Source organism: Manis javanica, chromosome 10 (genome assembly GCF_040802235.1).
Source record: "Manis javanica isolate MJ-LG chromosome 10, MJ_LKY, whole genome shotgun sequence".
NCBI classification, from domain to species: domain Eukaryota; kingdom Metazoa; phylum Chordata; class Mammalia; order Pholidota; family Manidae; genus Manis; species Manis javanica.
The window spans coordinates 29,312,690-29,336,482 of NC_133165.1; the positions used below are offsets into that span (position 1 = coordinate 29,312,690).

Genomic DNA, 23,793 nt, shown 5'->3' on the forward strand with positions numbered 1-23,793 from the left:
ACTCGTGCACGTGCATGCACAAAAGAAGACCAGCATGAGAAGGATCATACAGATAGATATTTATTGGAGCATTCGGGTTGTTTCCAATTTTTATCAATGGAAATTTCTTTGATAAATTTTGGTACATTCCTATAGTAGAGTGCTGTGAGGCTGAGAATGAAGTAAAACTGTACATTGACATGGGAAGATATCTAGGAGTATTCAAAGAAGAAAAGAGGTTGCAAATAGAACAGAGAAGACTCAAGCATTGCTCAAGTATACACAAAAAATTAAACATATGCTAATACGTTTCTAAAATACAGTAGGAATCTATACGAGCAATGTACGCTCAACCGCATGGTGCCTCTGTTTTCCTTACAGATGCTGCTTTGACAAGACTACGTCATGAAGCCTCTGCCGGCCCAAACTCCTACGGAAACCCGCCTGCTCAGGCTCAGTCTCCACCTATTATTCCTCACCCTGTGCATGCCTCCCATTCTAACATGTCTTGTCATGCACCCCCACCTCACCCCGTGGCACCCCCACCCCCTACTAATTTAGACAGCACAGCTGCACCAATCCCGCAGCATCTTCATGCCACAAACCAGCCAATTCCGTATTACCTTCCAGGCACTGCACCTCCAGGACAGAGACTGCATCGTCGCGAAGATACGCAGAGGATGGTAGATCGAAGGATGATGATGCAGCATACAATGTATGTTTCATGTTTTTAAAAAGATAATCACACATTATTCCTTTTCCTTCTATTCCCATTGGTTTATAACACTATAAAATCAGTAGAAGCAATTTAAGTATACTAAACCACCAGTTCACTCGGTTATTCTTTACTAACCAAAATCTTCCTCTGTCTTACCCTGAGTTGTAGGTGTTGACAAAACAAGTTGACAAAACAGATTTATTTAACGAAACCAAACCATTTTCAGGATGCAACAAAGGGTCATTTCTTTTTGCAAACCAGTCTCTTGTTTCTTTTTTCAGTTTCCATAGTAAAGGTTAATGTTAAAATTGATGATCTTGAGAAACAAGATACAGTGCCAGATATTTGCTTTGACTTATTATATGTTACCAGCCAGACGGAAGAAGAGTATTAGCATTTTTCAGCTGTTCTTTTTTCAACGTCTTTTTAACTTAGTTTATTTATTAATTTAAATATTACTGTATTACCTTAACATGGGAAGACTAACTGAACTTTTTGCTTTTTCTTTGAAAATTAAGTATCTGGTTTTCTACTTTAGGACAGCAAATTCTGTTCTTCATATTCTGCCTGCTTGTTTCTGTAAATACAATCTTACAGGAAAACAGCTACCCTTGTTCATTTATGTGTTTAGCCACTACAGCTGCATCCCGCAGCATCTTCATGTGGTTGATTTCATCTGTGGCGTCTGTGCCTTCTTTCACATTACGAAGACTAACTTGAGTATTACAAAGACTCAGTAACTACTTAGTAAGACCTAGTTAAGTATGGCCTATAGAAAAGTATTTGGCCCTTACAGAAATGTTTGCAAATCTCTTGATATAATTAATGATCTACCACTTCTGTGACTTCTTCCTTTAGTTGTATAATTTATGATTATATCCAGAATCTCTGGTTGTTGTTGCCATTGTAATATAGTAACCCTTTATATAGAAAGTTGCTAATGTAATATTAATATTTTCTAGTATCTAGAAGATTACTTGTTCTAAATTGTTAAGATTAAACATGCAGTAGTAACCACAGTGGTGCTCATGTGAAACCTGAGCATAAGACTGTCTATTAGTGATACCTTAATAATAAAAAATATATATTAAACATGTAAAATCTCAAAATGTGTTAGAAGTTAATAGGAAATAAGAACTGGAGTATAAAAAAGGATCACTGGAACTTTTTTTTTGAAGTACTCTGTTCAGAACTGTGCTAATATTTGTAAATTTGACTGACTCTAGAAAGTGAAAATATATTAAGCTGGAATACAGAATAAAGAGTGTGAATGGAGCTACTATCAGTTTCCAAATGTGGAACCTCTTCTTGCATGTGTTTGAAATAAATGCACAAGGTTAAAATTTTTTTCTCTTAAAAGATTTATCTTTTAAAATGGCTGAATGTTACAATATAAAAGTAACGCAAAATAAGATACTTCCATTTTCCTGCCTTACGTGTTTATCGATATAGCTTACTTGCTCCTATAGCATTTGCTGAGGTGTTTAATTTTAAAAATTTTATTTCCATTCAAACTCCTATTATTTTACTTAAAATATGTGCTGTAAAGAAGGTATATAACAAAACATTCAAATTGTCTTTTTCCTTGGATAAATTTGAATTGGAGGTATTGTAAGAAATGAGCAGTGAGAATTTGTGGGGTTATGATTTCTTGATTTATTAATCATTAAATCTATGTTACATTTTTATAATTTATTAGATAATGAATTTCATGACTAATCTATAGACATTTGAATATTAATGCTAGGTATTTTTTCTACATTAAGAAATAACCAATTATTCAATTATTTCCGGTGGTCTTTCTGTGTTCTGTTCCCAGGCTGGCACCTGAGCGCCCCCCACCTCACCCCCATAGGATGCACCCCTACAGTGGACACCGACATCCTGTGGCTGGGACTATGTCCTCACACCCTCGGTAGGCTCCAGAGAGATCTGCCCCAGCAGTATCTTGTCTGTTTCAGCGATATGCTCAGTAGCTTGTGGTCAAAGGGCCAGAATCAATGCTTTACAGTGGAATGCCATCCAGGGCGGTGCTGTGGAGAAACTGAATTCAGTTTAGCTGTGAGGCACTGCCTCTGGGCAAGTTAGAGGCCTGGAGAAGCAACAGGAGGACCTTGAGTTCTGGGGCAGGGGGCCGTGTCACACAGGAGTGAGCTGTTCTGTTGTCCTTCAGGGCTGTCTACCATCAAAACCAGCTCCCTAAATACATCCTGCTTTTCACAACTTCTTTATACACCCTCCCCGTTCTTAGTACTCACATCTACTTGACTGCCTCTAACTCTGGCTACTGACAAGAGCACACCAGCTTGTGCCTTCCTAGTCTTACGGTGTTTACTGGAGAAGTGGAAGTACATGGGCATTAACTTTCTATGAAATTCATTTTCTTTAGGAAGTCATTGAGATCTTGGTCTACAGTAGCTTTCGAGGCAGAACATAAAGTGAGAATAAATAAATGGAGACTTGGCATTTACCAGTTTCACTCTTTATAAAATGTTGTTTACCCTTGTATTCTAAGGTTCAGATGTGTTTGTTGTTGTAATTATCTTTGAAGCCAGCAACCCAGAGACACTACTCAACAAACAAAAGTCTTGGGAGCATCTGTAACATTCACATAAACAAACAAACAGAAACACCTAATTTGTGTGCTCTGCAAGTAGAATTAGACTTTTAGATTGGAAGGAACCTATGCATTTTGTTTCCTTTGTAGGATGTGAATGAAACTCAGTAAAGTGCTTTGCTCCTTGTAATTACAAAATTGAATTTTTGAGTTTTACTTTCTGAATTGAATTTGAGAATTCTTTTAGTTATATCTTAGGGGCTAAATTTCTCTCAGCAGTGTAAGTTAAGAAGCTTTAGGTAACTTTAAAAAATGTAAACATCCCCCCCCCATTCCTACTGATTATCATAAGACACTGCAGAGATGGTTACAAGCTAAAGCGCTCTCATCCTCTGTCAGGGGCCTGGGAGCTGAAGCCGGAGGGGCTGCACCTGCTAAGGCACCTGGAGCATCGCGTCCCCACTTGGACCACCAGCATATATCACTTGGACTTCACTTCGTATTTGTACGAGTTCTTCCTTTACTGGTAAAATAAAAACTTTTCAAAATGCTGAAATATTCTTCTCCTTAAGAGTATTCTTTTTCTAAATTATTTTATTGTAAATATTCTCAATGTATTAGTTATAGGTGTTTTAATAGAATTTGAGAATTAGTAATTGGAAATTGTGCTATAAAAGGTATTAGATATATTGAAATCTGTATTTGTATTTGCACTGTAAAATGTACTGTATTCTTCTCTCTTTATAAAAGTTTTTTCTTTTGTACGAAGACACCAGTCTTGATCCACTGTCAGTGGGACATGAGCTTGAATTTCTCACAAGTGGTAATTGGTCTGTTCCTATGCATTTCTACTCTACTCATCTGCCAAAGGACTATACTTATTCTCTGTCTCTGACTTGAACAGATTCACATTTTGTAGATACCAATTTAAGGTGTAAATTTGTTGAGTTTGCAATTCATAGTACATACTAGTTATAAAAGTAGGACAGAGGAGGGAGTGGCTTCATCTTGGGGAGGTAGACATACTGTAGGAAAGGCTTCCAAGATGCTTGATTATGCATGTGACTTCTCAGCAGGTTTTGGAATTGAGAATGACGCTCTTGCAGTGATTACAGCATGTTAAGAGATCTCAAATAACATAAACACAAGCAACTGCAAACAGGTTGGTATTTCTGGATCTTAGGAATGGGGATCACTCAGCACTAAGAAAATAAAGCTGCCCTGCCAAGAAGCTGGGACTCAGGAACCATTGAAAGCAAAATGACTTGGTCTTCCTTCTGCTTTTGGAGTGACTTACTCAGATTGTAGTTAGAAAGACCACCTCCTCACTTGTTTGGAAAAACAGATTTGAAGGTGAGAGGATGGAATCTAGTTAAGACATAGCAGAAGAGGTAAAAGTTGATAAACACCTGAACAAGGACAGTGGCAGTTGGTGTAATAATGAGACACATTTGAATGACATTTAGGATGACTCCTAGATGCTAGCTTGGTGCCTTTCACTGAGTTGCGGAGTACTAGATTACGGTTTAGGCAAGACGTTAGGTGAGTTAGGTTTTATACATACTGAATCTGTGATAAGTGGGTATCAAGGTAAAATGTCCAGTAGGGATTTAAGTTTATAGTCTGCACCTCAAAACCATAAACTGCTACCTGAGTTAAAGATATGTTGTGATTTGTCAATATACATGAGCCACATACTGTCATAAAATACAAATCTATGGAAGAGGATCAGATTGCCAGAAAAAATGTATAGACTGACAAATTGAAAAAACCTTGGAGAGTGATAATACTATATCTAAAAGGTAATCCTGTCATTCAAAGAAAGGATTCTGAGCACTGGCTAGAGAAGTTGAGAAGAAACAAAATGAGAATAATGTCAAAATAATATGGTCATTACTGTCTCACCACAAAAATACAAAGTTGGGAAAATGTTGAATGCATTGTAGAGTGGTTATTGGTGAGGATGGGGATGGTGTCCTTCTTAGATTACAGGGAAAAGGTAAAAATGTGGGAACAGTGACTATAAACTACTTGCCTTATAAGCCTGGCTGTGAAGGGAAAGCAGGAAACAGGGCTGCAGTTATTCCAGGAGTAAGGAGATGACACTTTGGGATAAACCTGAAGCTATGTTTAGGCTTAAGACAGAACATGAGAGGAGGACACAGAAGCAAGAAGTGGGCAGTAGGAGTCACTGAAGAACGTAAGGGTGACTTTGTCGCACCACTTCAGTGGGCTGAGAAAACAAGTACAACCATTTGCCTTAACATACTGCAAACACTGTATTTATATTGCAGGTTTATAAATATGGAGCTTTATTGCTTTTACAGTATTGGCAGTGCTATTCAAGGAATAGTCATCCTGCTTTTAATACTAGTTATTCTTCACCTTCAGATACTGGAACCTTTACAAGAAAGACAAAATGTGAACAGTGGAGCATCTCAGGAGACGATCGAGAGATGCACATACCCACATAAATACAAAAAAGTAAGAATTTATTCTGTGGGATGTCTACATTATTGAAATGTATAAGCTTTAGTATTGTGGACCTTTGAATTCAACTACATCATTACTAAAACAACACACGCATATGATTTTTTAAAATTTGAAAGTTTGAAAATATATATTCTGAAGTTTCTTACCCTGATGACCCAAGTTTTTCTTCCCAGAAGAAAAATCATAGTTAAGGGTTTCTTACATAATCTAGGTATTTTTAGGCATTAATAATGTACACATGTACATATTTTCCCTTCCACTTTTAAAAATGACACAAAGAGGATGATAAGCGCACCGTTTTTGTGCATTATGTTTTCATTCTGGATCAGAACATGCCACCCATATTCTCTTTAATAACTTATACTGTAATTTAACTGGCCACTTATTTTGACATTTAGTTAACCTACATTTCTTACATTGTACCCTCAATTTATAGTATTATTTATAGAAGTTGTGCAACAGACATGTTATATAGATTTCTTTCAACAAACAACTATGCTATGCAGACTGATAATAAGAAAGTGAAAAATCACTGTATTTTTCATCTGTTTTCTAAGAGTATTAGAGAGGTATTACCACTAAGTTTAAGTCCTTTCAGTTGTCTAAGCTAAAGACTATGTCATAGGATTAATTTATTTGGAGATTATTTGAAAATTCCTTAGTAAAGGCTATGTGTTATGATGGGACAAAAATAGAGTTTATAATCATCCTAACAGTGTATTAAAAATAGTAGTTTTCCAAGTAATTAATTAGTCACATTTAATTTTCCTTTTGATGCTGCTTAATTAAGTCTTAAAATAACTTAGTTGAAAATAGTCACTTAACTCATCCATTAACTCATCACAGTTCTACCTGGGAGATAAGTTGTGGCTGAATGTGTAGTTTTGTTTTGCATTGTCTGTCAAATAAACACAGACTTTACTCAGTCGTTCAATAATGTCATCCTACTAACACGGTGACACCCGATCGGCTCTCACAGAGGGACCTGCCCCGCCAACAAGCCGGCGCAGCACCGACTCAGGAAGCCACCGACGAACAGTGCACAATCTGCCTGTGTACTTTAGAGGAAGGGGAAGATGTGAGGTAAGTAGACATGAATTATCTAAAATCCGTTGTCAAAACATGAGACTTTATGTGAAAGTAGACTAGACGCCACATAAAGATCACTCCTGGCATCTCCTGTTACCAGTCTCCGATATGTAGAGCATTGCCTTCCCATAGTGAGTGAAAGAAAAAGATTGAAGTCTCTGTATTGCTACTAGTGGGTTGGGATGGGAAATATACTTGGGCAGGGAAATTTTGTGGTCGAACTGTCTTCTCTAAACCCTGCAGAAAGGAGAACTTGACAGGCTTTGGAGGCAGAGACAGTTAAATTAATGTATTCTCCAAGGCTTAAAGAGGGGGATCTCGAGTAACTCCATGCAGTGTTGGACAGCATCTTTTAATAAATGGATTTTGTTCTAAAATGCCCTCTTACTTTCTGGGACTATTCAGTTCTTACAACTTTGCAATTTAGAAAATGTTATGCTAACCCAATATTAATTTTAGGTATCTTCTTTTATAATCTCTTCACTATTTTGCACCTGTTCTGTTTTTATCCAAAGTACATAATCCCATGTGAAAAAGGTTCTATAACATATGTAACAGAACCGTATGCTAACTCTGTTGCCCTAATTGATAAGGGTAACTTTATCATATGTCTTCACTTGGTTGAGAGAGAAAAAAATTATAAACATTTGTCCGCCATTCCACATATAGGTTATTTGAACACTGCATTGCCAGTGAAATTTATAAATATGGAAGCTAACTTCTCTTACAGTAGTGGTAATACTGTTCAAAGGGTAACTGGAGCATCTCTTTTTAGCAAGAACTAGGAAGTCTAAAAATGTGTGACAGCTCTTAGCAGTGGATTAGAAATGGATACTTCTATCACACTCTTCACTTAGATTTACCCTGTATTGCCTCGATGCTTTCTTTATTTCTCAGTTGCTAAGTGATGATTTAGTATACTATACCAAAGTAAATATCTCTTTTTAAGCTACTTTCTTTCCCATTACTTTTCATTCAGATATAATTGGCAGATATTAGTTTCAAGTGTACATGATTTGATATTGCAAATATATTACAAAATGGATTAAGCTGTTTTTAAAAAAGAGTGCCATAGTATTCAGTGGCTATAACAATTACCCATAAAACCGTTATTAACCTTCAATCAATCTGTACTTTATAAAGATCCTCTAGATAGAAAATAATATTACATATAAGATTTCTTAATTAGTGTGACTAGAACTCATGCTAGAATGAGTTCTGATATTTCTGAGAGACAGATACATTTTTCAAAGTGTTTCACAAATTCATTTGATAGGGAAAAAATGTATTTTTGCCATTTTAGGTAACAGGGACATACTGCCAATGTAGCAGATTGGCAGCTCATGTATAGAAACAAAACTGGAATAACTGCCAGTGTAGGTTTTAAAATCCTTAAGGTTTGACATGATTTGGTTCCATAGCTGAAACAGTTAGTCATCTGGTGTATTTATACCTTATTTTGCCCAGTGTTGATTTAATGTAGGTGTAACTGTCATTAGACAGGCCTCGAGGTTTTGAATGTTTTTACAGATAAAAGAGATGTCTGGTAACTTTGAAACACTCCTGAATTACTACAGGCATACTACGTTCAGTTGTCGTAAGATTCATTTTGTGCTTTCTGTTGTTTTTGCCTATAATAGACGTCTTCCTTGTCTGCACATTTTTCATCGAGTGTGCATTGACCAGTGGCTGGCTACAACTACGAGGTGCCCCTTATGCAGAGGGGACATCGAAGCCCGGCTGCCACGTGAAAATTAACACCACGGTTCAGAACTGTTGCCCTCCCTCTCCTTCCCACCCTACTGGTACACAATCATATCAAGAACAAAAAAACAACAACAGAAAAGATCCAAGTAATACCAGAGCTCACTAAAGAGGAGTTAGGCACTCTTTGAAGACTCCACAATGACTATTAGGAGTTTAAGGCTTCAAGAACAAGCACATTAATCTGTACAGCTGAATAACACATTTGACTAATGAGACAGCACGTTAAAAATTTCAATATTTATTTCTTAGAGCTACATTTACACACGTGAGACCTGATTATAGTCAAACAAATGCTACATGAAAGGGTGCATGTACCTGCCTGTGTCTGAGTGCGTGCGTGGGAGAATACATGTGTGAAACTCTGCTTGTTCCCTCAGAGGTCCAGTGATGAAACTGTGATACCTCTTATCCCTCCACACCCCTCAAAGGAATGTGGAATCGACCCCAGCATATACATCAGGTTCATTTGGGGTGGGGCGGTAGGTTGTTCTTTGCTAATACAGAATCAAGACCTCTGAAAGTGAAGGTGGAGTTCTCTGCACTGTTACAAAGTCCACAGATAGGGATGAGAACTCCTCCTCTGGAGGCCCGGGGTCTCCACTTGTCTCATTGGCAGGTGTCGCCTCCTGGGCATCTCAACACATCCGGTTCAACTCGTAAAGGTCAATTCCTCCAACATGGCCTCCTTGATCCTGGCTCCCCTAAGCTGGGCACTCTCCCTCCTGTTCTAGAATTCGACACTGAGCAGTCCCTTCGCAAATCCATGGCCATGATTCATGGTAATTATGATTTTGTTAAAGCATAAGCTGCGATTCTTTGTAGTTCCTCACTAGGGCCAAGCGATTCTCCATACACATGCACGCACAAACCCACATACACACAATAACAGGCAAGGCTGCACAACCCCATTTCCCTGTGCCAAGACCCAACACCACTATGTGCACCCCCATCAGCAGCTCGCTCTATTTCTCCTCCTTCTGCCCCACCCAAAGCATACTGGAAGGCATACAAGGGAAAAGCAATCTCATAGGAATCACCTCACCTCCTCTTTTCTCGGAGGTCATCCACAAAGCTTAGGACCTTAACCAGAAATTACTAGCAAATTACTTCAACAGTCCTTACAATTGGTTGTGACACACTGAGTCACAAAACTGATACTAAGAACTGTTGACTTAACTAGTTACTGAATGCATAAAGACAGTGTTGGAAAAGGAGAAAGCAAAGACTAACAAACGATCGGCCTTTGGAAAGCACAAATAAACTGTTTCATAATCTTTAAAGTATATACTACTGTATTTTATGGCAAAAATTATGTATTAATAGGACTATTAGAAATTTAGCGATTCACAAAAGCTTTAAGACAAAGGTCTAACTAAAAATAGATTATTATACATCATCCACTACATCAACAAAAAGGACAAAAAACCACATGATCACCTCCACAGATCAGTTGATGTTCCCCAGACAGGGAAGAGTGGCACATGTTCAGTGACGCTAATCATTTGTAGCCATGTGTAAGACTCACTTCAGCACACTAAAAGGCCCAGGCCTATGTGCTGTCTTTCCTCCTTCAGATCTGACGAGGTGATTTTGCAAACTGAGCAACTAACTTAGCAAGCCGACCCAGCTGTAGACGACACGGTAAAAGGCAGGAAGTACTCCATCTTAAAGATAAGATTGCATTTGAACACCCAGAAAATTCAAAAGGCGGGACTCTTTAAAAAACAGACACTACCTCGGCCCACCTTGGGGGCTGGGTGGGCAGCCTTTTGATGTTATCCCAGACCAAGGCACCAGTGTCCCAGAGAGAAATCAAGGCAGGAGATTCATTACGTTAAGTTAATCTTTAATATTCAGGGACCACTTAACAAGTCCACACCCCAAAGTTTTCTTCATGTTCTCGAAAAATCCTCAACTGCCTATAAAACCCCCAGACAATGCACCACCACAGACTCTCTTGTCCCTTCCTGGCGTGAGCCGGGAGCTCTGTCCTTTCACTTTATCTCTAAATAAAAGCCTGTACCTTGCTCTCCTACCTTGACTGTGGAGCTCATTCTTCGGCTTCGTGAACAAGAAACCCGGCATCACTAAGAGGGGCCCTCTATCCTGTCCTTACGACTAGACAAAAAGAGCAAACCTTAAGTAAAGTGATGTGAGCAAGACTGTCTCCCAGAAGCCATTCAGAACATCACCTCCCTTTCCACTCCTTTCAAGAATGTCTTACTAGTTCACAACTGTGGGGCAAGAAACAAAATAACCAAAATTACTATGACAAAAGCAGAGGATTGAACCCAAATAGCTGCTACTACATCAAGGGGAAAACCAACCAACCGCCATCACAAAATCTCTGCCCACACTTTTAAATCCATTTTATGAGTCCAACACAGAGGCGGATCAGCCATGTGAATATGGGTGTTCCATTATCTGAAACATTATAATACAGCTCCACTATCTGGCTTTATCTTAAAGGGGAAGGCCCCAGCAACAATCTATTTCAATAAAGCCACATGGTTTGAAGCAACTGCTTCTCTTTGTCAGGAAAGCGCCCCTTTCAGAGGCAGAAGAGAGCAGGGAGCTCAAGTCAGGGCCTCCCTCCCTCCCCACACTGTCAGCCAGGCTGACCAGCCACACACCCCATATCAGAAGAGCTGCAGAAATAGCTGTCCCCTCATCAAGTTTCCACTCTTCCAGAATGTTCCAGCCCCACCGAATGTCCTGCCTGAATGTCTGGCTTACTGTTTCACAGAACCCACCGAACATAGAAAGGAAACAAAATCCAAAGACCTGGGATGCACACAGATAGCAAGTCCTCCCCAGGTGCTCCTCCATAGGATGTGGAAAGAACTGACAGGATCGGTCTAGTTCCTCAGCTTTGAGTTGATATTCTGGGTATCATTCAACAATTATTTATTGAGTGCCCAGTCAGAACAAGGCACTGTCAATGCACACCCAGTTAAGTCTGTACCAGGGTTCTGAGATGATTACGTTTCACCAGTGCACAGACAGCAATATGGAGTTAAGGCCTCAGTCCAGGAACAGGGAACAATTGCTCCTTATTGATTTACATGAGCAGAAAAAGGATATGCCAATTTGCAAAAGATTTGTAGCCTCTGCTATGCCAGGAACATTGCCAGAAAACTCAGGAAAGAATACATCCGCATTCACACAGAGAGCAGTAAGACCTACTATGCAAACGTAAGGTCACGAAGAGGCTGCCTCACTACAAACGTTTCCCACCCTTTTAACCAACCTTTTCCCCACCATCTCCCTCTTTCCTCTTCAATGGAAGACTGCGAACTTTTGTTTTCCACGACTTTAAATCATTGTTGTTGTTAGGCTGGAGGAAGGAAAAACAAGGACATGGAAACAGAACAGAGATACCATAAAAGGAGAACAGACCAGACCCCAAGGTCCGTGCCTTATATGGAAAAGGGACAGCTATTCTTAAATTCCATTCTTCTGATGTGCCAACTAATACCGGGATGTCAGTCTCCTCCCTCTTGGAAGGAAAAATGTTTCTAGTTGCCTATTATGTCACCTTTAGCCAATCATACCTCTCCACACCACCTAGGACAGCTTGCCCACTCATCCCCCTCCTAACCCCTTATAAGCCCCCACCTCCCTGACCGGGTATGACTTCCCCGGCCTGTCATAGCCAGACGGCGTAACATCACCTGGGAGTTGCACTCAAATAAACTACCTGGCCCTTTGTTGCCTCTCTTCACCTGCTTATTTTGGTTAGAATTTATTGGAATTTATCTTACATCTGGTGCCAAAATTCCGGGAAGGACTATGAGCGCGGGGCCCCGACCAGCCACCAGTGGCCCCACCTCCTCCTACCCCGACCCAGGACCTCAGCCTGCTCTCTGCTGCATGGACTATTTTCCAGTGAGTCCCTCAGTTTCCCCCGGTCTGTTTCCCTCCCTAACTCCATTTCACCTGGTCTATTAGAAATTGTACGTATGTCCAGGTGGGGCATATGGCCCCTGGGCATTCGGCCCACCCTCTGAGGGCATCTGGCCTGCCCCTGGCCCTGTGGTATGGGAGACATCCGTACCCCAGGCCCCAGGACGTCTGCGGGCATCCGGCGAACCCCTGGCCCTGCGGTGGGGGAGACGTCCCTCACCCAGGCTCCCAAGACGTCTCCCCTGACTTGGTGCGCTTGGGACACTGGGCGCTCCCCTCAGCGGGATTAGTCGGGAAGTGGCGCAGACATGGGGAACCAGGCCTCAAAAGCAAGAGGCTCAGACCCCACTGCAGTGTCTCATTTCTAATTTGGCTACTCTATATTTGTCCCGGGAAGTTCGCAAATAGAAGCTAGTCTTTCTCTGCTCTGACGCCAGCCCTCAGTATTCCTTAGACAATCAATCACACTGGCCTCCTGAGGGAACTTTCAATTATAGCCTCCTCACCAACTTGATTAATTAATTGCCACTGGAGCAGAGAGTAGAGTGAAATCCCATATGTGCAGGCCTTTTGGACTTTGCACTCCCGCCCAGACCTTTATGTTAGGTGTTCAATGACTCAGGTTCTCCTAGTCCGATCTCCAGTTACAGATTGTCAGCCTCTTACTCTGCTCAGTCCTTCTTCCTTTTCAGATCCTCCAGAAGACCTCAGTCGCCTGCCTCCGTCAGCTCGCGATGCCCACCCCTCTCTCCACCACCATCTTTAAGTTCTTTTTCTTCACACGTGTCGCCGCCATCTTAAAGTCCTACATTCTCAACCATGCCGTTGTCCTGCTCTCCTCTTCCGGCAGCTGCACCCCCACGCCCCCTCTCCTTCGGCCTTCACTGCCCTCTTGCCCCACCAAAACACGCTCCTCCCGCCCTCTGGTTCCAGAAGCCACAGACAAGAAGCTGAAGAGAAGGAAAGCAATTGGATATCAGTGACTCAAGTCTTCATATCGGTTTGTCTGTCTGTGTATACGTTTTTGTGTGGGGAGTGTTGCTGACTGTAGTCATTGTGTCTCAGTTTGTATGTTGGTGTGTCTAGGTGTATAGATGAAAAATATTTTCCTACTTCCGGACAGTATTATTAAAAATTGATTTAAAAACAAGCGCTTGTGAAAACTTGGCATTCTAAAACTTCCAGAAAATCTGATAGAAAAATGTTAAGCATTAATGCTAATTTGTGTTTGGCTGAGGCGGGCATGTCCTTGTGGTTATCAGCTGCCTAACTTTACCTAAGGACATTTAAGTCGATGATGTTATCTGCTAAATCTTTTGAGAATAAAATGCTTAAAGGCTTGGCTTTCTATAATATTCAGTAAAGGTCTTGTAAGTAATCTAGCATAGCTGTTACAAATGAGTGAACTAAATAAGTGTGGCAAGTGAACACCTTTTTAATTGTGTGTTACAGTGTGTATACCTATCTACAGCCTAGAAATCTTTGTGGTAACCTAAAACCTTAAAGTTTTGCTAAGTTAAAAAGGTATACTTTGTGCTTAGTGAGAGATTGTGTTGTAAAGCTCATGGTTAACAGAAATTATAAAATGTTCATAAATTTGTCAATCCAAAGAATGCTAGTGTAACAGTTTATAATAGCCTACTTCTCAGTGTTCACTAAAAATTAAGGTACCTAATGGTTTTAAGTTCTAATTAAAACTACTTAAAGTAATAAGGAAAACATTTCTGCATGCTAAAGAATGTGTCTTTTGATCAAAGGAAGTAATTGTTCTAAGGTACAGCTGTTTATTTAGAGAGAGAAATCTAAATGAAAAAGAAGGTTGTAGAAAGTTTGTAGAAGAATTTAATATGGTCATGCTATATAAAATTAAAGCAAGTAAGTATCAATATCAAGTACACAGCAAAATTAGAATTTTATTTCCAGTTAAAAAGACAAAGTTTTCTTAACTGTTAGTCTGCTCTTAATGTTGAAATATTGCAAAAAGTTCTCTAATTGTTGAATCAAAACAGTTTCTCATGCTTAAAGTCTCAGTAAGGTGTCAGAGTATTTAAGAAAATGAGATCTGTGTATTAAAAAGACTAAAAGCTAATCTTTGCTAACAACTGTGTAACCTTCTTTATTTGCTTTAAAGTACTTTGTTGTCATTCTAGTTAAATAGATAAGTATTGCTTCATGGCAACCTATAATCCTATTTAAGCAAGTGCCAAAGAAACTTTCTTCTGACAACTTCCCAAAATCAAATTCAAAAAGGTACTTTTACCTCTAGTTAACTCTGATATTTTCCAGAGGGCCCCTGGAACATGTCAGAGGAACAATTTCTCATTGGAGAAAATATTTAGCTAATTGGCTTATTTATCTGATATATACTTACCTAAAAAGCACTGTCAAAAAGAATGATGCTAAACTTTGTTACTGAATGTTTTGTATTACAGAAATATCCAAATTTCCTTATGACAACTGTCTTACAGTAAGCTCTCATCAGATCTTTAATCATTGTCATTTGTACATCTTTTGTCATCTATACTCACTGTTTATTACTCCTAAACTAATAAGAAACTAGATTTCAGCATAATAGGTATTAGTTACATAAGATTAAGTAAACTAAAGAAGACGATTTTGTAACTTTATGTTTCAAATGTTGATAAAGTGTTTTAAACTTTTTCTCTTAAGCTGACAACAGTTTAGTAAATGACTGCCTTTATAAGCAGAATTGAAACTTTATCTTTCTCTCTACCTGATCCTTCCAGAATTTAAAAACTCTCAGTGACTATTTTTATATTTCATGGCAATATGTTTATTTGCACAAGTTCAATAAGAATCTGCTTTCCTTGTAAGAAGACTGATTAAAAACACAAGTTATACTACCAAATCTTTGACTGGAATGTCATACCTGAGACATACGTGCGTAAACTCACATATGAACAGACAGCTTTAAGGAACTAAGATTGCCTTTATAAAGCCAACAAAGCCCCTTAGAAGAACTGGCCTAGTACCTTGCTTACAGAGTTCCCAGCAGCCTTACCAGGTGAGTAAAGAAGGTCACTTCCTGGCAAGTGCTAGAACCTCAGGAATGTTTTGGGAACCTCAAGAAGAGAGGAATTCACCCAAATGTACAGGTACTGCAGGCACAACCTGATGGCAAGTTTGCTTGGCTTTCTGGCCTCAAAAAGCCTTTAAAAGTCCAATCTGAAATTCCTTATAAAAAGTTCCAGCAAAGCATATTTAAAAGAGCCTATGTAATCAATTACTCTTCTTGCTGCACTTATGCAAATAATCAAGCCAACTGTTAATTATTTTCTTAATCTGGCTACTTGTAATAAAAATAAGGGTGATTTTAGAGAAAAGTATTGTTTCAATAATGCACTCTTACCTATACTAAATCCTAATACTAGTCATTGAGATGTAAACTCAATCCAGAATTCCAGTCCGCCGTAATAGCCTGGCTAATGCCCCTACTGGGCCCCTTAATAACAGTTTCTGGTTTACTCTAGTCCCTTGTATCCTCAGGTTCCTCCAACAGCGGCTAACCCAGATGACCCGGGTCGCCACCAACCAGTTGTTACTGCACCGTTACGCACCTCTTCCCACTGAACCCCCTCCTTCGGCCTCATACCAGCCTCAAACCCCCACGATGCCCCTTGTCAGCCAGAAGTAGTCAGATCGAGTCGTCGCCCATTATGACCAAAAGGCTGGAATGTTAGGCTGGAGGAAGGAAAAACAAGGACATGCAAACAGAACAGAGAGATACCATAAAAGGAGAACAGCCCACACCCCAAGGTCCATGCCTTATATGGAAAGGGGACAGCTCTTCCTGAATTCCATCCTTCCCATGTGCCAACTAAGACCCGGATGTCAGCCTCCTCCCTCTTGGAAGGAAAAAAGTTTCTAGTTGTCCATTATGTCACCTTCACCCAATCATACCTCTCCACGCCCCCTACGATAGTTGCCCACTCCTCCCCCTCTTAACCCCTTATAAGACGCCACCTCCCTGACCGGGTGTGACTTCCCCGGCCTGTCATAGCCAGACGGCGTAACAGCACCCGGGAGATGCACTCAAACAAACGACATGGCCCTTTGTTCCCTCTCTTCGCCTGCTTATTTTGGTTAGAATTTATTGGAATTTATCTGACAGTTGTAACAAGCAATTTACGGAAGGAAGAGCAAAGAAATGTACTGTTCCTCACTCCCAATTTTCCTCTACACACCAGTCAATAAAACAAAAACAGTAACACACACAGGAAGCTGCTCCCTGAGGTCATCCCCGAATCCCCTCTGAGTCAGCACAGCCCCAGGGCTGTTAGTGGAAGGGCTGCATGGCCACTATCGATAAGCCAGAAGGAAAACCAGAATAAAGCTAATTTGTCATGACACCATTTTCTTACTTCCATTATGACTCACTGTGGAGATACCACACAGATTTATTGGTAACTCTACTTAAACTTGCTTTTGAGAGACTTTTTTGCCAAAAAGAGTAAATGCTCAGAGGGTAGGAGAGAAGAGAAAGTGTGTGATGGCATAGTGGCAAATAAAGTAGGAACGGGTGCTCCAGGAAATGAGAAGTGTTTCAAAGCAGATCAGAGCCTAGAATCTTTGCAAAGGTGTGGAGTTTATGTATCTCCTTTTCAAGAAAATATGACCATTCCTGTCCATACTGTACAGGTTTTTCTTCCAGGCATCTGTGGTGACAGCTGTTCAAGAAACACATGACAAACCTGTTGTCTTCCTTCCTGGTCATCATCACTTATAATACTGTGGAAAGACCCATGAGAAGATGGCTGAGGATACAGATGCCCCAGGGGAAGCTGACACCAGAGGGCTGGGAGTCCAGAGGATGGGGCCCCATTACGTAGCTCAAGGAGGGAGGGGGGATAAGGGAAGAGGCACTGAGTGGGGCTCGGACCACGCCAAGTACACCTGTGACAGGGAAAAACCGTCCGCAATATTTAAAACGTCTGGACAAGTAATGACTCTATACCATCTTAGTACACTGATGGATAGTGATTGCAATGGGGTGTGTGAGGGGGACTTGATTATATGGTGAATGTTGAAATCACAATGTTGCTCATGTAAAACCTTCATAAGATTGTATATCAATATACCTGAATAAAAAATTTTAAAGAACCACTAAAAAAAAACAGTTCTGGAGAAACAAGGAACATTATTTTGTGAACGCTCAAATAGTGTTGTTAACTAGAATCACCATGCTATACACTAGATCTCCAAAACTTATTCATCTTGTAACTGAGAGTTTGTACCCTTTGACCAACATCTCCCCATTCCTTCCACCTTCCAGTCATTCTGTTTCTATGAGTTTGTTTTTTTTGGAGTCCACATGGTATTTGCCTTTCTCTGAGTTATTTTCCTCTGCATAATGCCCTCCAGGCCCATCCATGTTGTCACAAATGGCAGGATTTGCTTCCTTTTCATGGCTGAAGAATACTCCATTACACACACACACACACACACACACACACACACACACACACACACAGCTTTATCCATTGAAGGGGATTATTTTTATTTTTGAGGCATTTTGAAATCTGGATTATTTAACATAAAGAACCTGTTCAAGTAGAAAATCACCAAGTGTAAGAACATGAATGAACCCCTTCCAGGGCTCCAGAGGTGTGTGTCCCGCCCGCCCAGCTCTCTGACAGAGGAGGAGCATAAGGGGCCTGCAGCAATCCATCACTAACTATGGAAACACCGGGGCTGGAAGGAGATTAGTGCCTCTCAGGACTAGAAGGGGCCTCAGAGCACGCCCCGCCCCTCACACCCACCCCAGGCCCCGGGTGTAGGCATCCCCAGGGTCCATCCTGGCTCCTCTCCCAGTCCTCACAGTCCTCCCTGGGGGTGCTCTATGCGTCCCCACAGGAACACAGGGCAGAACTTAAAATGATATATTTGTTAATGATAACAGATAAAAATGGAGACTGTGTGATTCATTAACTATTTGCTAAGGGTCAGGCATATGTGAGAGGCTCCATATTACATATTTTTCACCACTTAATTAATGCCTCTTTGTCCCAACAGTCAATAGCCCTATAAGGGCAGCAGCCATGTGTACATTGCATGTTTGTAAATCCAACCCCTGACACAGATCAAGACATAATAGGCACTTAATAAACATGGGATGAATTCATATTGTTAAACCCCCTTACTTCAGAGTGGAGCATACTGTGCCTCTGAACAATTAGATGCTATGGGCAAAGTCATACTCCCAGACGATGACATGCCGCAGAGTAAGACCAGTGCTTCCTGAGGAACAACGCTGATGGTAAAGGCTCATCAGACACTGCTTGGGGGAGAGCAACTTTAAGGAAGGTATCATTTGGATTAAAGCACCCTGGAATTGGACAAAGAGCACCACATTCAAGCCCCAGGTCTGTGTCTCTGCAGTGGACACCTATGAATAGCCTCCCAGAGCTCCTTTCCTCCTAACAAAGAGCCTCGCTGGCACTGCACTTCTGAAGGACCTAACCTCACTCCACACCATCAGTACACACCCCAGGGTCACACGCAGCAGGGGAGTCCACAACGAACCTACAATGACCGACCAATAGACTCACGCCAGTCGGCCTTAGTGAATGTCAAGACATCTGCTTCTGATGCTGTTTGATGGCCCTTCCACAGTGGATGTTGCGCTCATTCATGAGATTTAGAACTCCCTCACACCAGCATGAAGCTCTGGATCAAACCATACCTGAAGCCCATCCCATGGCTGGATTTTTCAGTTATAAGAACCACTAAATACCTTTTATTATTTAAGCCTGTCTGAGGGTTTTCTTTTGCTTGCAGCCAGAACAAAATCCTAGTATGTGCTAGATGTCCAACACTGGAAAAGTAAACATGGAGATAACTTTCACTTCAAAAGGACATCTTGTAGATCAATGAAGGACAAGAAAGGGCCTAAAACAATGTCTGGCACTTAACCAGCACTAAATGTTCTTTACTTCTATGGAAGGCTCCACCACCAATTTCCTTTAAATAGCTTTTTCACCTACTACACTAAAGGAATGATTTACAAATGATCTTCCACTTAGCAAAGCAGCAAGAGGAGCCAAAAATAAAGGCATAAAAAAAGGTTAAATGTCATTGATAACTGAAGCTCAATGAAAAATGGAAAAAAAATCACTTAAGTTATAATAAACATCTACATAACACCTACAAGCACACAGTCACAGACTTTATTATACATATACCCATGTATAAGCAAAAATGTGATGCAATATAAATCTAATTCTTACAAAACAAGAAGACCGTCGCTGCCTGAAGGGGGCCATCAGCAGCTGCGCTGTGTTTGCTTCCCTCCCTGCCCACCCCGCTCCCTCCCCCCCATCTTACCGCCCAGCACGCACAGTACACACGGAGGGACCAGGGCAAATAAGGTTTCAGTCAAGTGGGCTGACCCGAAGGCTGCGGTGCTCAGTAGAGGGGGTTCCCTAGGCGAGCAGGACAAGCCAGAAAAAGGAGGTAAAGACGCGTCCTTGCAAGAACCATCCAGAGGCAAAGCCAGACAAGCCAGGTTGCCTCAATTCTGCAGGGCAAAGTCCAGGCCGGACAGGGGAGAAAGGGCCACGGAAGTCAGGGGTAAGAGATAGCAGTGCGGAAGGAAGAGTGAAACTCAGTCAAGACAGTAGCCAATATCAGCAATAGTCACTTACTTACTAAGCACAACACCATTAAGATCTTTACTTGTGTTATAGATCTCATTCAATTCTCACACAAACCCCTGAAGCTATTATTCTCCCTATTTTTAAACTCATGGAAAAATCTTATCATACACAGTAGTAAAGAGAGCAGTTCATGAAACGTGGTCTGTAATGGCTAACTATAAAAATAATCTGTGGCAACTCTTGATTTATCGGTACTTCCTCTACCTGCTTCTCACCACTGTTCTCACCCTCAGCCCCAGGAAATCACCAGCAAGACATGTCAGCAAGCTCAGGCAAAAATTTGAGTCAACTTCATAGTTTTGACTTTGTAACCTTATGGACTGGTTTCTAAAGCAAGTGAATCTCCCTTCCCCTGGTAGGAATAGGCTCCATCTCTGCTCTGTCATCAGCAGTGACCCCAGAAAACACCAGTGAGACAGCACAGTTGTGCGGCCATGTCATTTCGGTCCCTCCATGCCTCTGACCCGCAGACAAGGGAGGAGACGTGATGAGGTATCGGAGACCTGAAAGGACCAGCCAGGGGACTCGAGGCGTAACAGCGCAAGAGTGGTGCTGAGAGGGCACCTCTCACATTTTTTGATCAAATGGTTGTTAACAATAAAATTCTATACAGGGGACTAGATACACAATCATTAATCAACCCCCAGCCCAACTCTCAACAGCCTCCAGTCTTCTGAAGCATAGCGAACAAGTTCTTACATATGGAACAAGTTCTTACATGGTGAACAATGCAAGGACAGTCATATCACAGAAACTGTTTCAGTTCTGATCACGCATCACGAACTATAAACAATCAAGTCAGATATGATTATTCATTTGATTTTTATACTTCATTTATATGTGAATCCCACATTTCCCCCGTATTTTTTAATAAAATGCTGAAGTAGTAGGTAGATCGAAATAAAGATAGAAAGCATAATTTAGTGCTGTAAGAAGGCAAGTGTAGATGATCAGGTCTGTGCCTAAAGACTAGGTATTAATCCAAGTTAGACAAGGGCAACAAAACGGTACAGAAGATTTCTCTCAAAACTGGGGCAGTGAGGTTCTAAGCCTGACCTCTGTTGGCCCCCAATGTCTCACCCGATGGCTCCCCCTGCGACTGTGCCTGTCTTAGGCTGTTCCTCCCTTGAGGAATCTTACCCGTCTCTGGCTAACCAGCCATCTTCCGGGGCCACACAGGGAGATGTAAAACTGGTAAGTGAGAGAGAAGTAATGTTCCTTGAAAATGTTAGCTTTTTACTTCTTTGCAGATTTATGCCCCCCAGCTTCTATGCCCAGCACTTGCCTTGAGGTATCTTTACTACTTGGAAGACTTATGATACTCGGTAATTTCGAATATGAGGCACGAATTATAGTAAAGGGCTGTAATGAGGAAGGAAGAAGAAAAGCTATGGAAGTAGCACATGGAAGAAAACAGGAGAGGATTATTTCTACAACATAACTTCTTATAGAGTAATGTGAGCATCTACAGTTTTTAACAAACTACTAATAAAATTGCCTACACACATTAACAGAATAGGAATACAGATACATAACAAAAGCAGACCTACAATTTCTGCCCATATCCAATGAAACCGAGAACAGCACTTACGTAACCCAGGCATTTGTGAAAACTTATCCATAATATGAGGGATATTGTCTAATTGAATTTGAATACGAAAACGTTAGTGTCTCTGGAAATTTGAATTGTACGGAGATGAATGATGAATAAGCAGAATTTGGTAGAGAACAAAGTAGTGTGAAAGGAAAACTTTTGAAGCATACATACAAAAGCTAAAACAATTCACCAGTACACCTGCACTATAAAAAATGTTGAAGTCCTTCAAGTAAAACAAAAGTGAGGCCACATGAAAATTTCTATCTAAACAAAGGAATGATGAGCATAAGAACTATATAATCATTAAATCTCAGTATTAAATCTCCTTAATATAAAATCCAGCGTTTACAACAACAACAAAAGAAAAATCCTCAGTTCTGCTCTACACAAAAAAACAAACAACTGAATGGATGGAACTTACGACATGTCAAGTACACAGAGTAAACAAGCATGGAGCTTGCAAGACATGTTTGTTACAAATGAAGTAGAACACATGTGGTCTAAACATAGATAGGAAGGGATCGAAGAACCAAGTGGTCACCTAGCACTCATGAGCACCCAAAATTGGCCACCCACTGCTGGAACCCATTCTGGACCAAAGCGTCTGCCTGAGACAGGGGGAGACAAGGTCTTGATACCCAAGAGGGGCTTTGACAAGAGACCTACTATGGCCAGGCATGCTTGCCCCTGCACTTCTCCAACAGAGGGTGTGTGTATGGGCTCTAGCCCCCTTCCAACTCCCGAGTCCCAATGCCCATTCTCAGAGCTGGTCCTCATGACCACATCATCAGCCGGGAATGGTGTGGAGGCAGAGAGAAAGAGACAGGCTATGTGAATGCTGCTCAAGCCAGGATCCAAATACTATAGTCTAATACATTCACCTACTCTGTCTTCTTTCCCTTGCTTCTTAGGGTGTTTGAATCATTTATTAAGTCCATTTAAACAGCTTAATTTGGTCTGTGGGTCTCTTTATGTCTTCTAGGACAGTATCTTTGGAGGCCACAATAGCATCAACATAATTTCCCACCACCACAATTACAGGAAATGATTCGGTAAATTCTCCTATATCCACATAACAAATTATATATTTAAACTACATTTACACAGTTTGAAATAACATAAGCATTATTAATATTAATTGAAAAACAAAATATAAATATTAACAGAATGTAATTAAAAATATCCAAATTTTATTGAAGGAAAAGGTTTCTTTACAGATTTATGTATACATTTAAGGAAATGCACTAAAATACTACCAAGTTATCTCCAAGGTAAATATATACACATGACCTTTACATTTTTTTATATTTTTTATATGTGTTACTGCTGTAATCTGGAAAAATTTATAAACTCTTAAATATGCAGAGAAGTTCAAGATTCAAATTGGCGGCGTGAGAGGTGAGACAGAGAACTCCTCCCAAAACCACAAATAGCATGAAAATGTATGCAATTTGGGTCATGCAAATAACCCAAAAACAGCAACAGGAAGGAAGGCTGCACCAGTCTGCACGGAGACCTCACGAACAGAGCGGACCTCACCCAAAAGGGAAACGAACGAAGACCTTGATCGGGCTGGACCCGAGCCCTTCCCCCGCCCCAGCTCACCAGCGGGAGGAAGAAAAACGGGGCGGGGGAGGGGGTGGAGGCCTGGGACTGCCGAACACCCGGTCCCGGTACTCTGCGTTGAGAGCGGAAACCTACCTTGTGTGCTGCTCTGGAGGATGGGCAACTCGGACAGGCGGAGTCTTAAGACACTTGACATTCCGGGCCGTTTGTGGAGGACAGGATCCCCACCTGGCCGCTCTGGGTCACGGGAAACGCAGGCGGTCCGAGAGGCTTCCTTGCAGCAAGAGGGCTGCCGAAGGGGTGGGGCTTGCGGCCGAGCTCGCAGCGCAGGGGCGGGTGAGAGCTGGAAGGGCTTGTCTGCGTGCGCACTGCCCAGCAGGTTAGGAACTTTGGGGAGCTTCAGGGGCTCCATCCCGCTGGCTGCCTGCTCGGCTCCGAGGACCCC

General features: G+C 41.2%; 1 protein-coding gene and 1 long non-coding RNA gene across 3 annotated transcripts in view; both read left to right on the forward strand.

Annotated features, from left to right (window-relative positions):
* LOC140844028 (E3 ubiquitin-protein ligase Arkadia-like) overlaps positions 1-12,176 on the forward strand; it is a 34,878-nt gene extending 22,702 nt beyond the window's left edge. For both annotated transcript variants that reach the window (XM_073215026.1, XM_073215025.1), the window contains exons 6-11: positions 361-694; positions 2,517-2,612; positions 3,654-3,780; positions 5,646-5,738; positions 6,727-6,830; positions 8,477-12,176. In XM_073215026.1, coding sequence (XP_073071127.1) covers positions 361-694; positions 2,517-2,612; positions 3,654-3,780; positions 5,646-5,738; positions 6,727-6,830; positions 8,477-8,594 — 872 coding nt within the window. In that variant the 3' untranslated portion in view covers positions 8,595-12,176. The remainder of the gene's footprint in view (positions 1-360; positions 695-2,516; positions 2,613-3,653; positions 3,781-5,645; positions 5,739-6,726; positions 6,831-8,476) is intronic.
* A 53-nt stretch (positions 12,177-12,229) lies between these two features.
* LOC140844030 (uncharacterized) lies at positions 12,230-17,646 on the forward strand. The gene is made up of 2 exons (XR_012122124.1): positions 12,230-12,491; positions 13,202-17,646. It is a non-coding gene; the product is annotated as an uncharacterized lncRNA (long non-coding RNA).
* Positions 17,647-23,793: the final 6,147 nt, after the last annotated feature.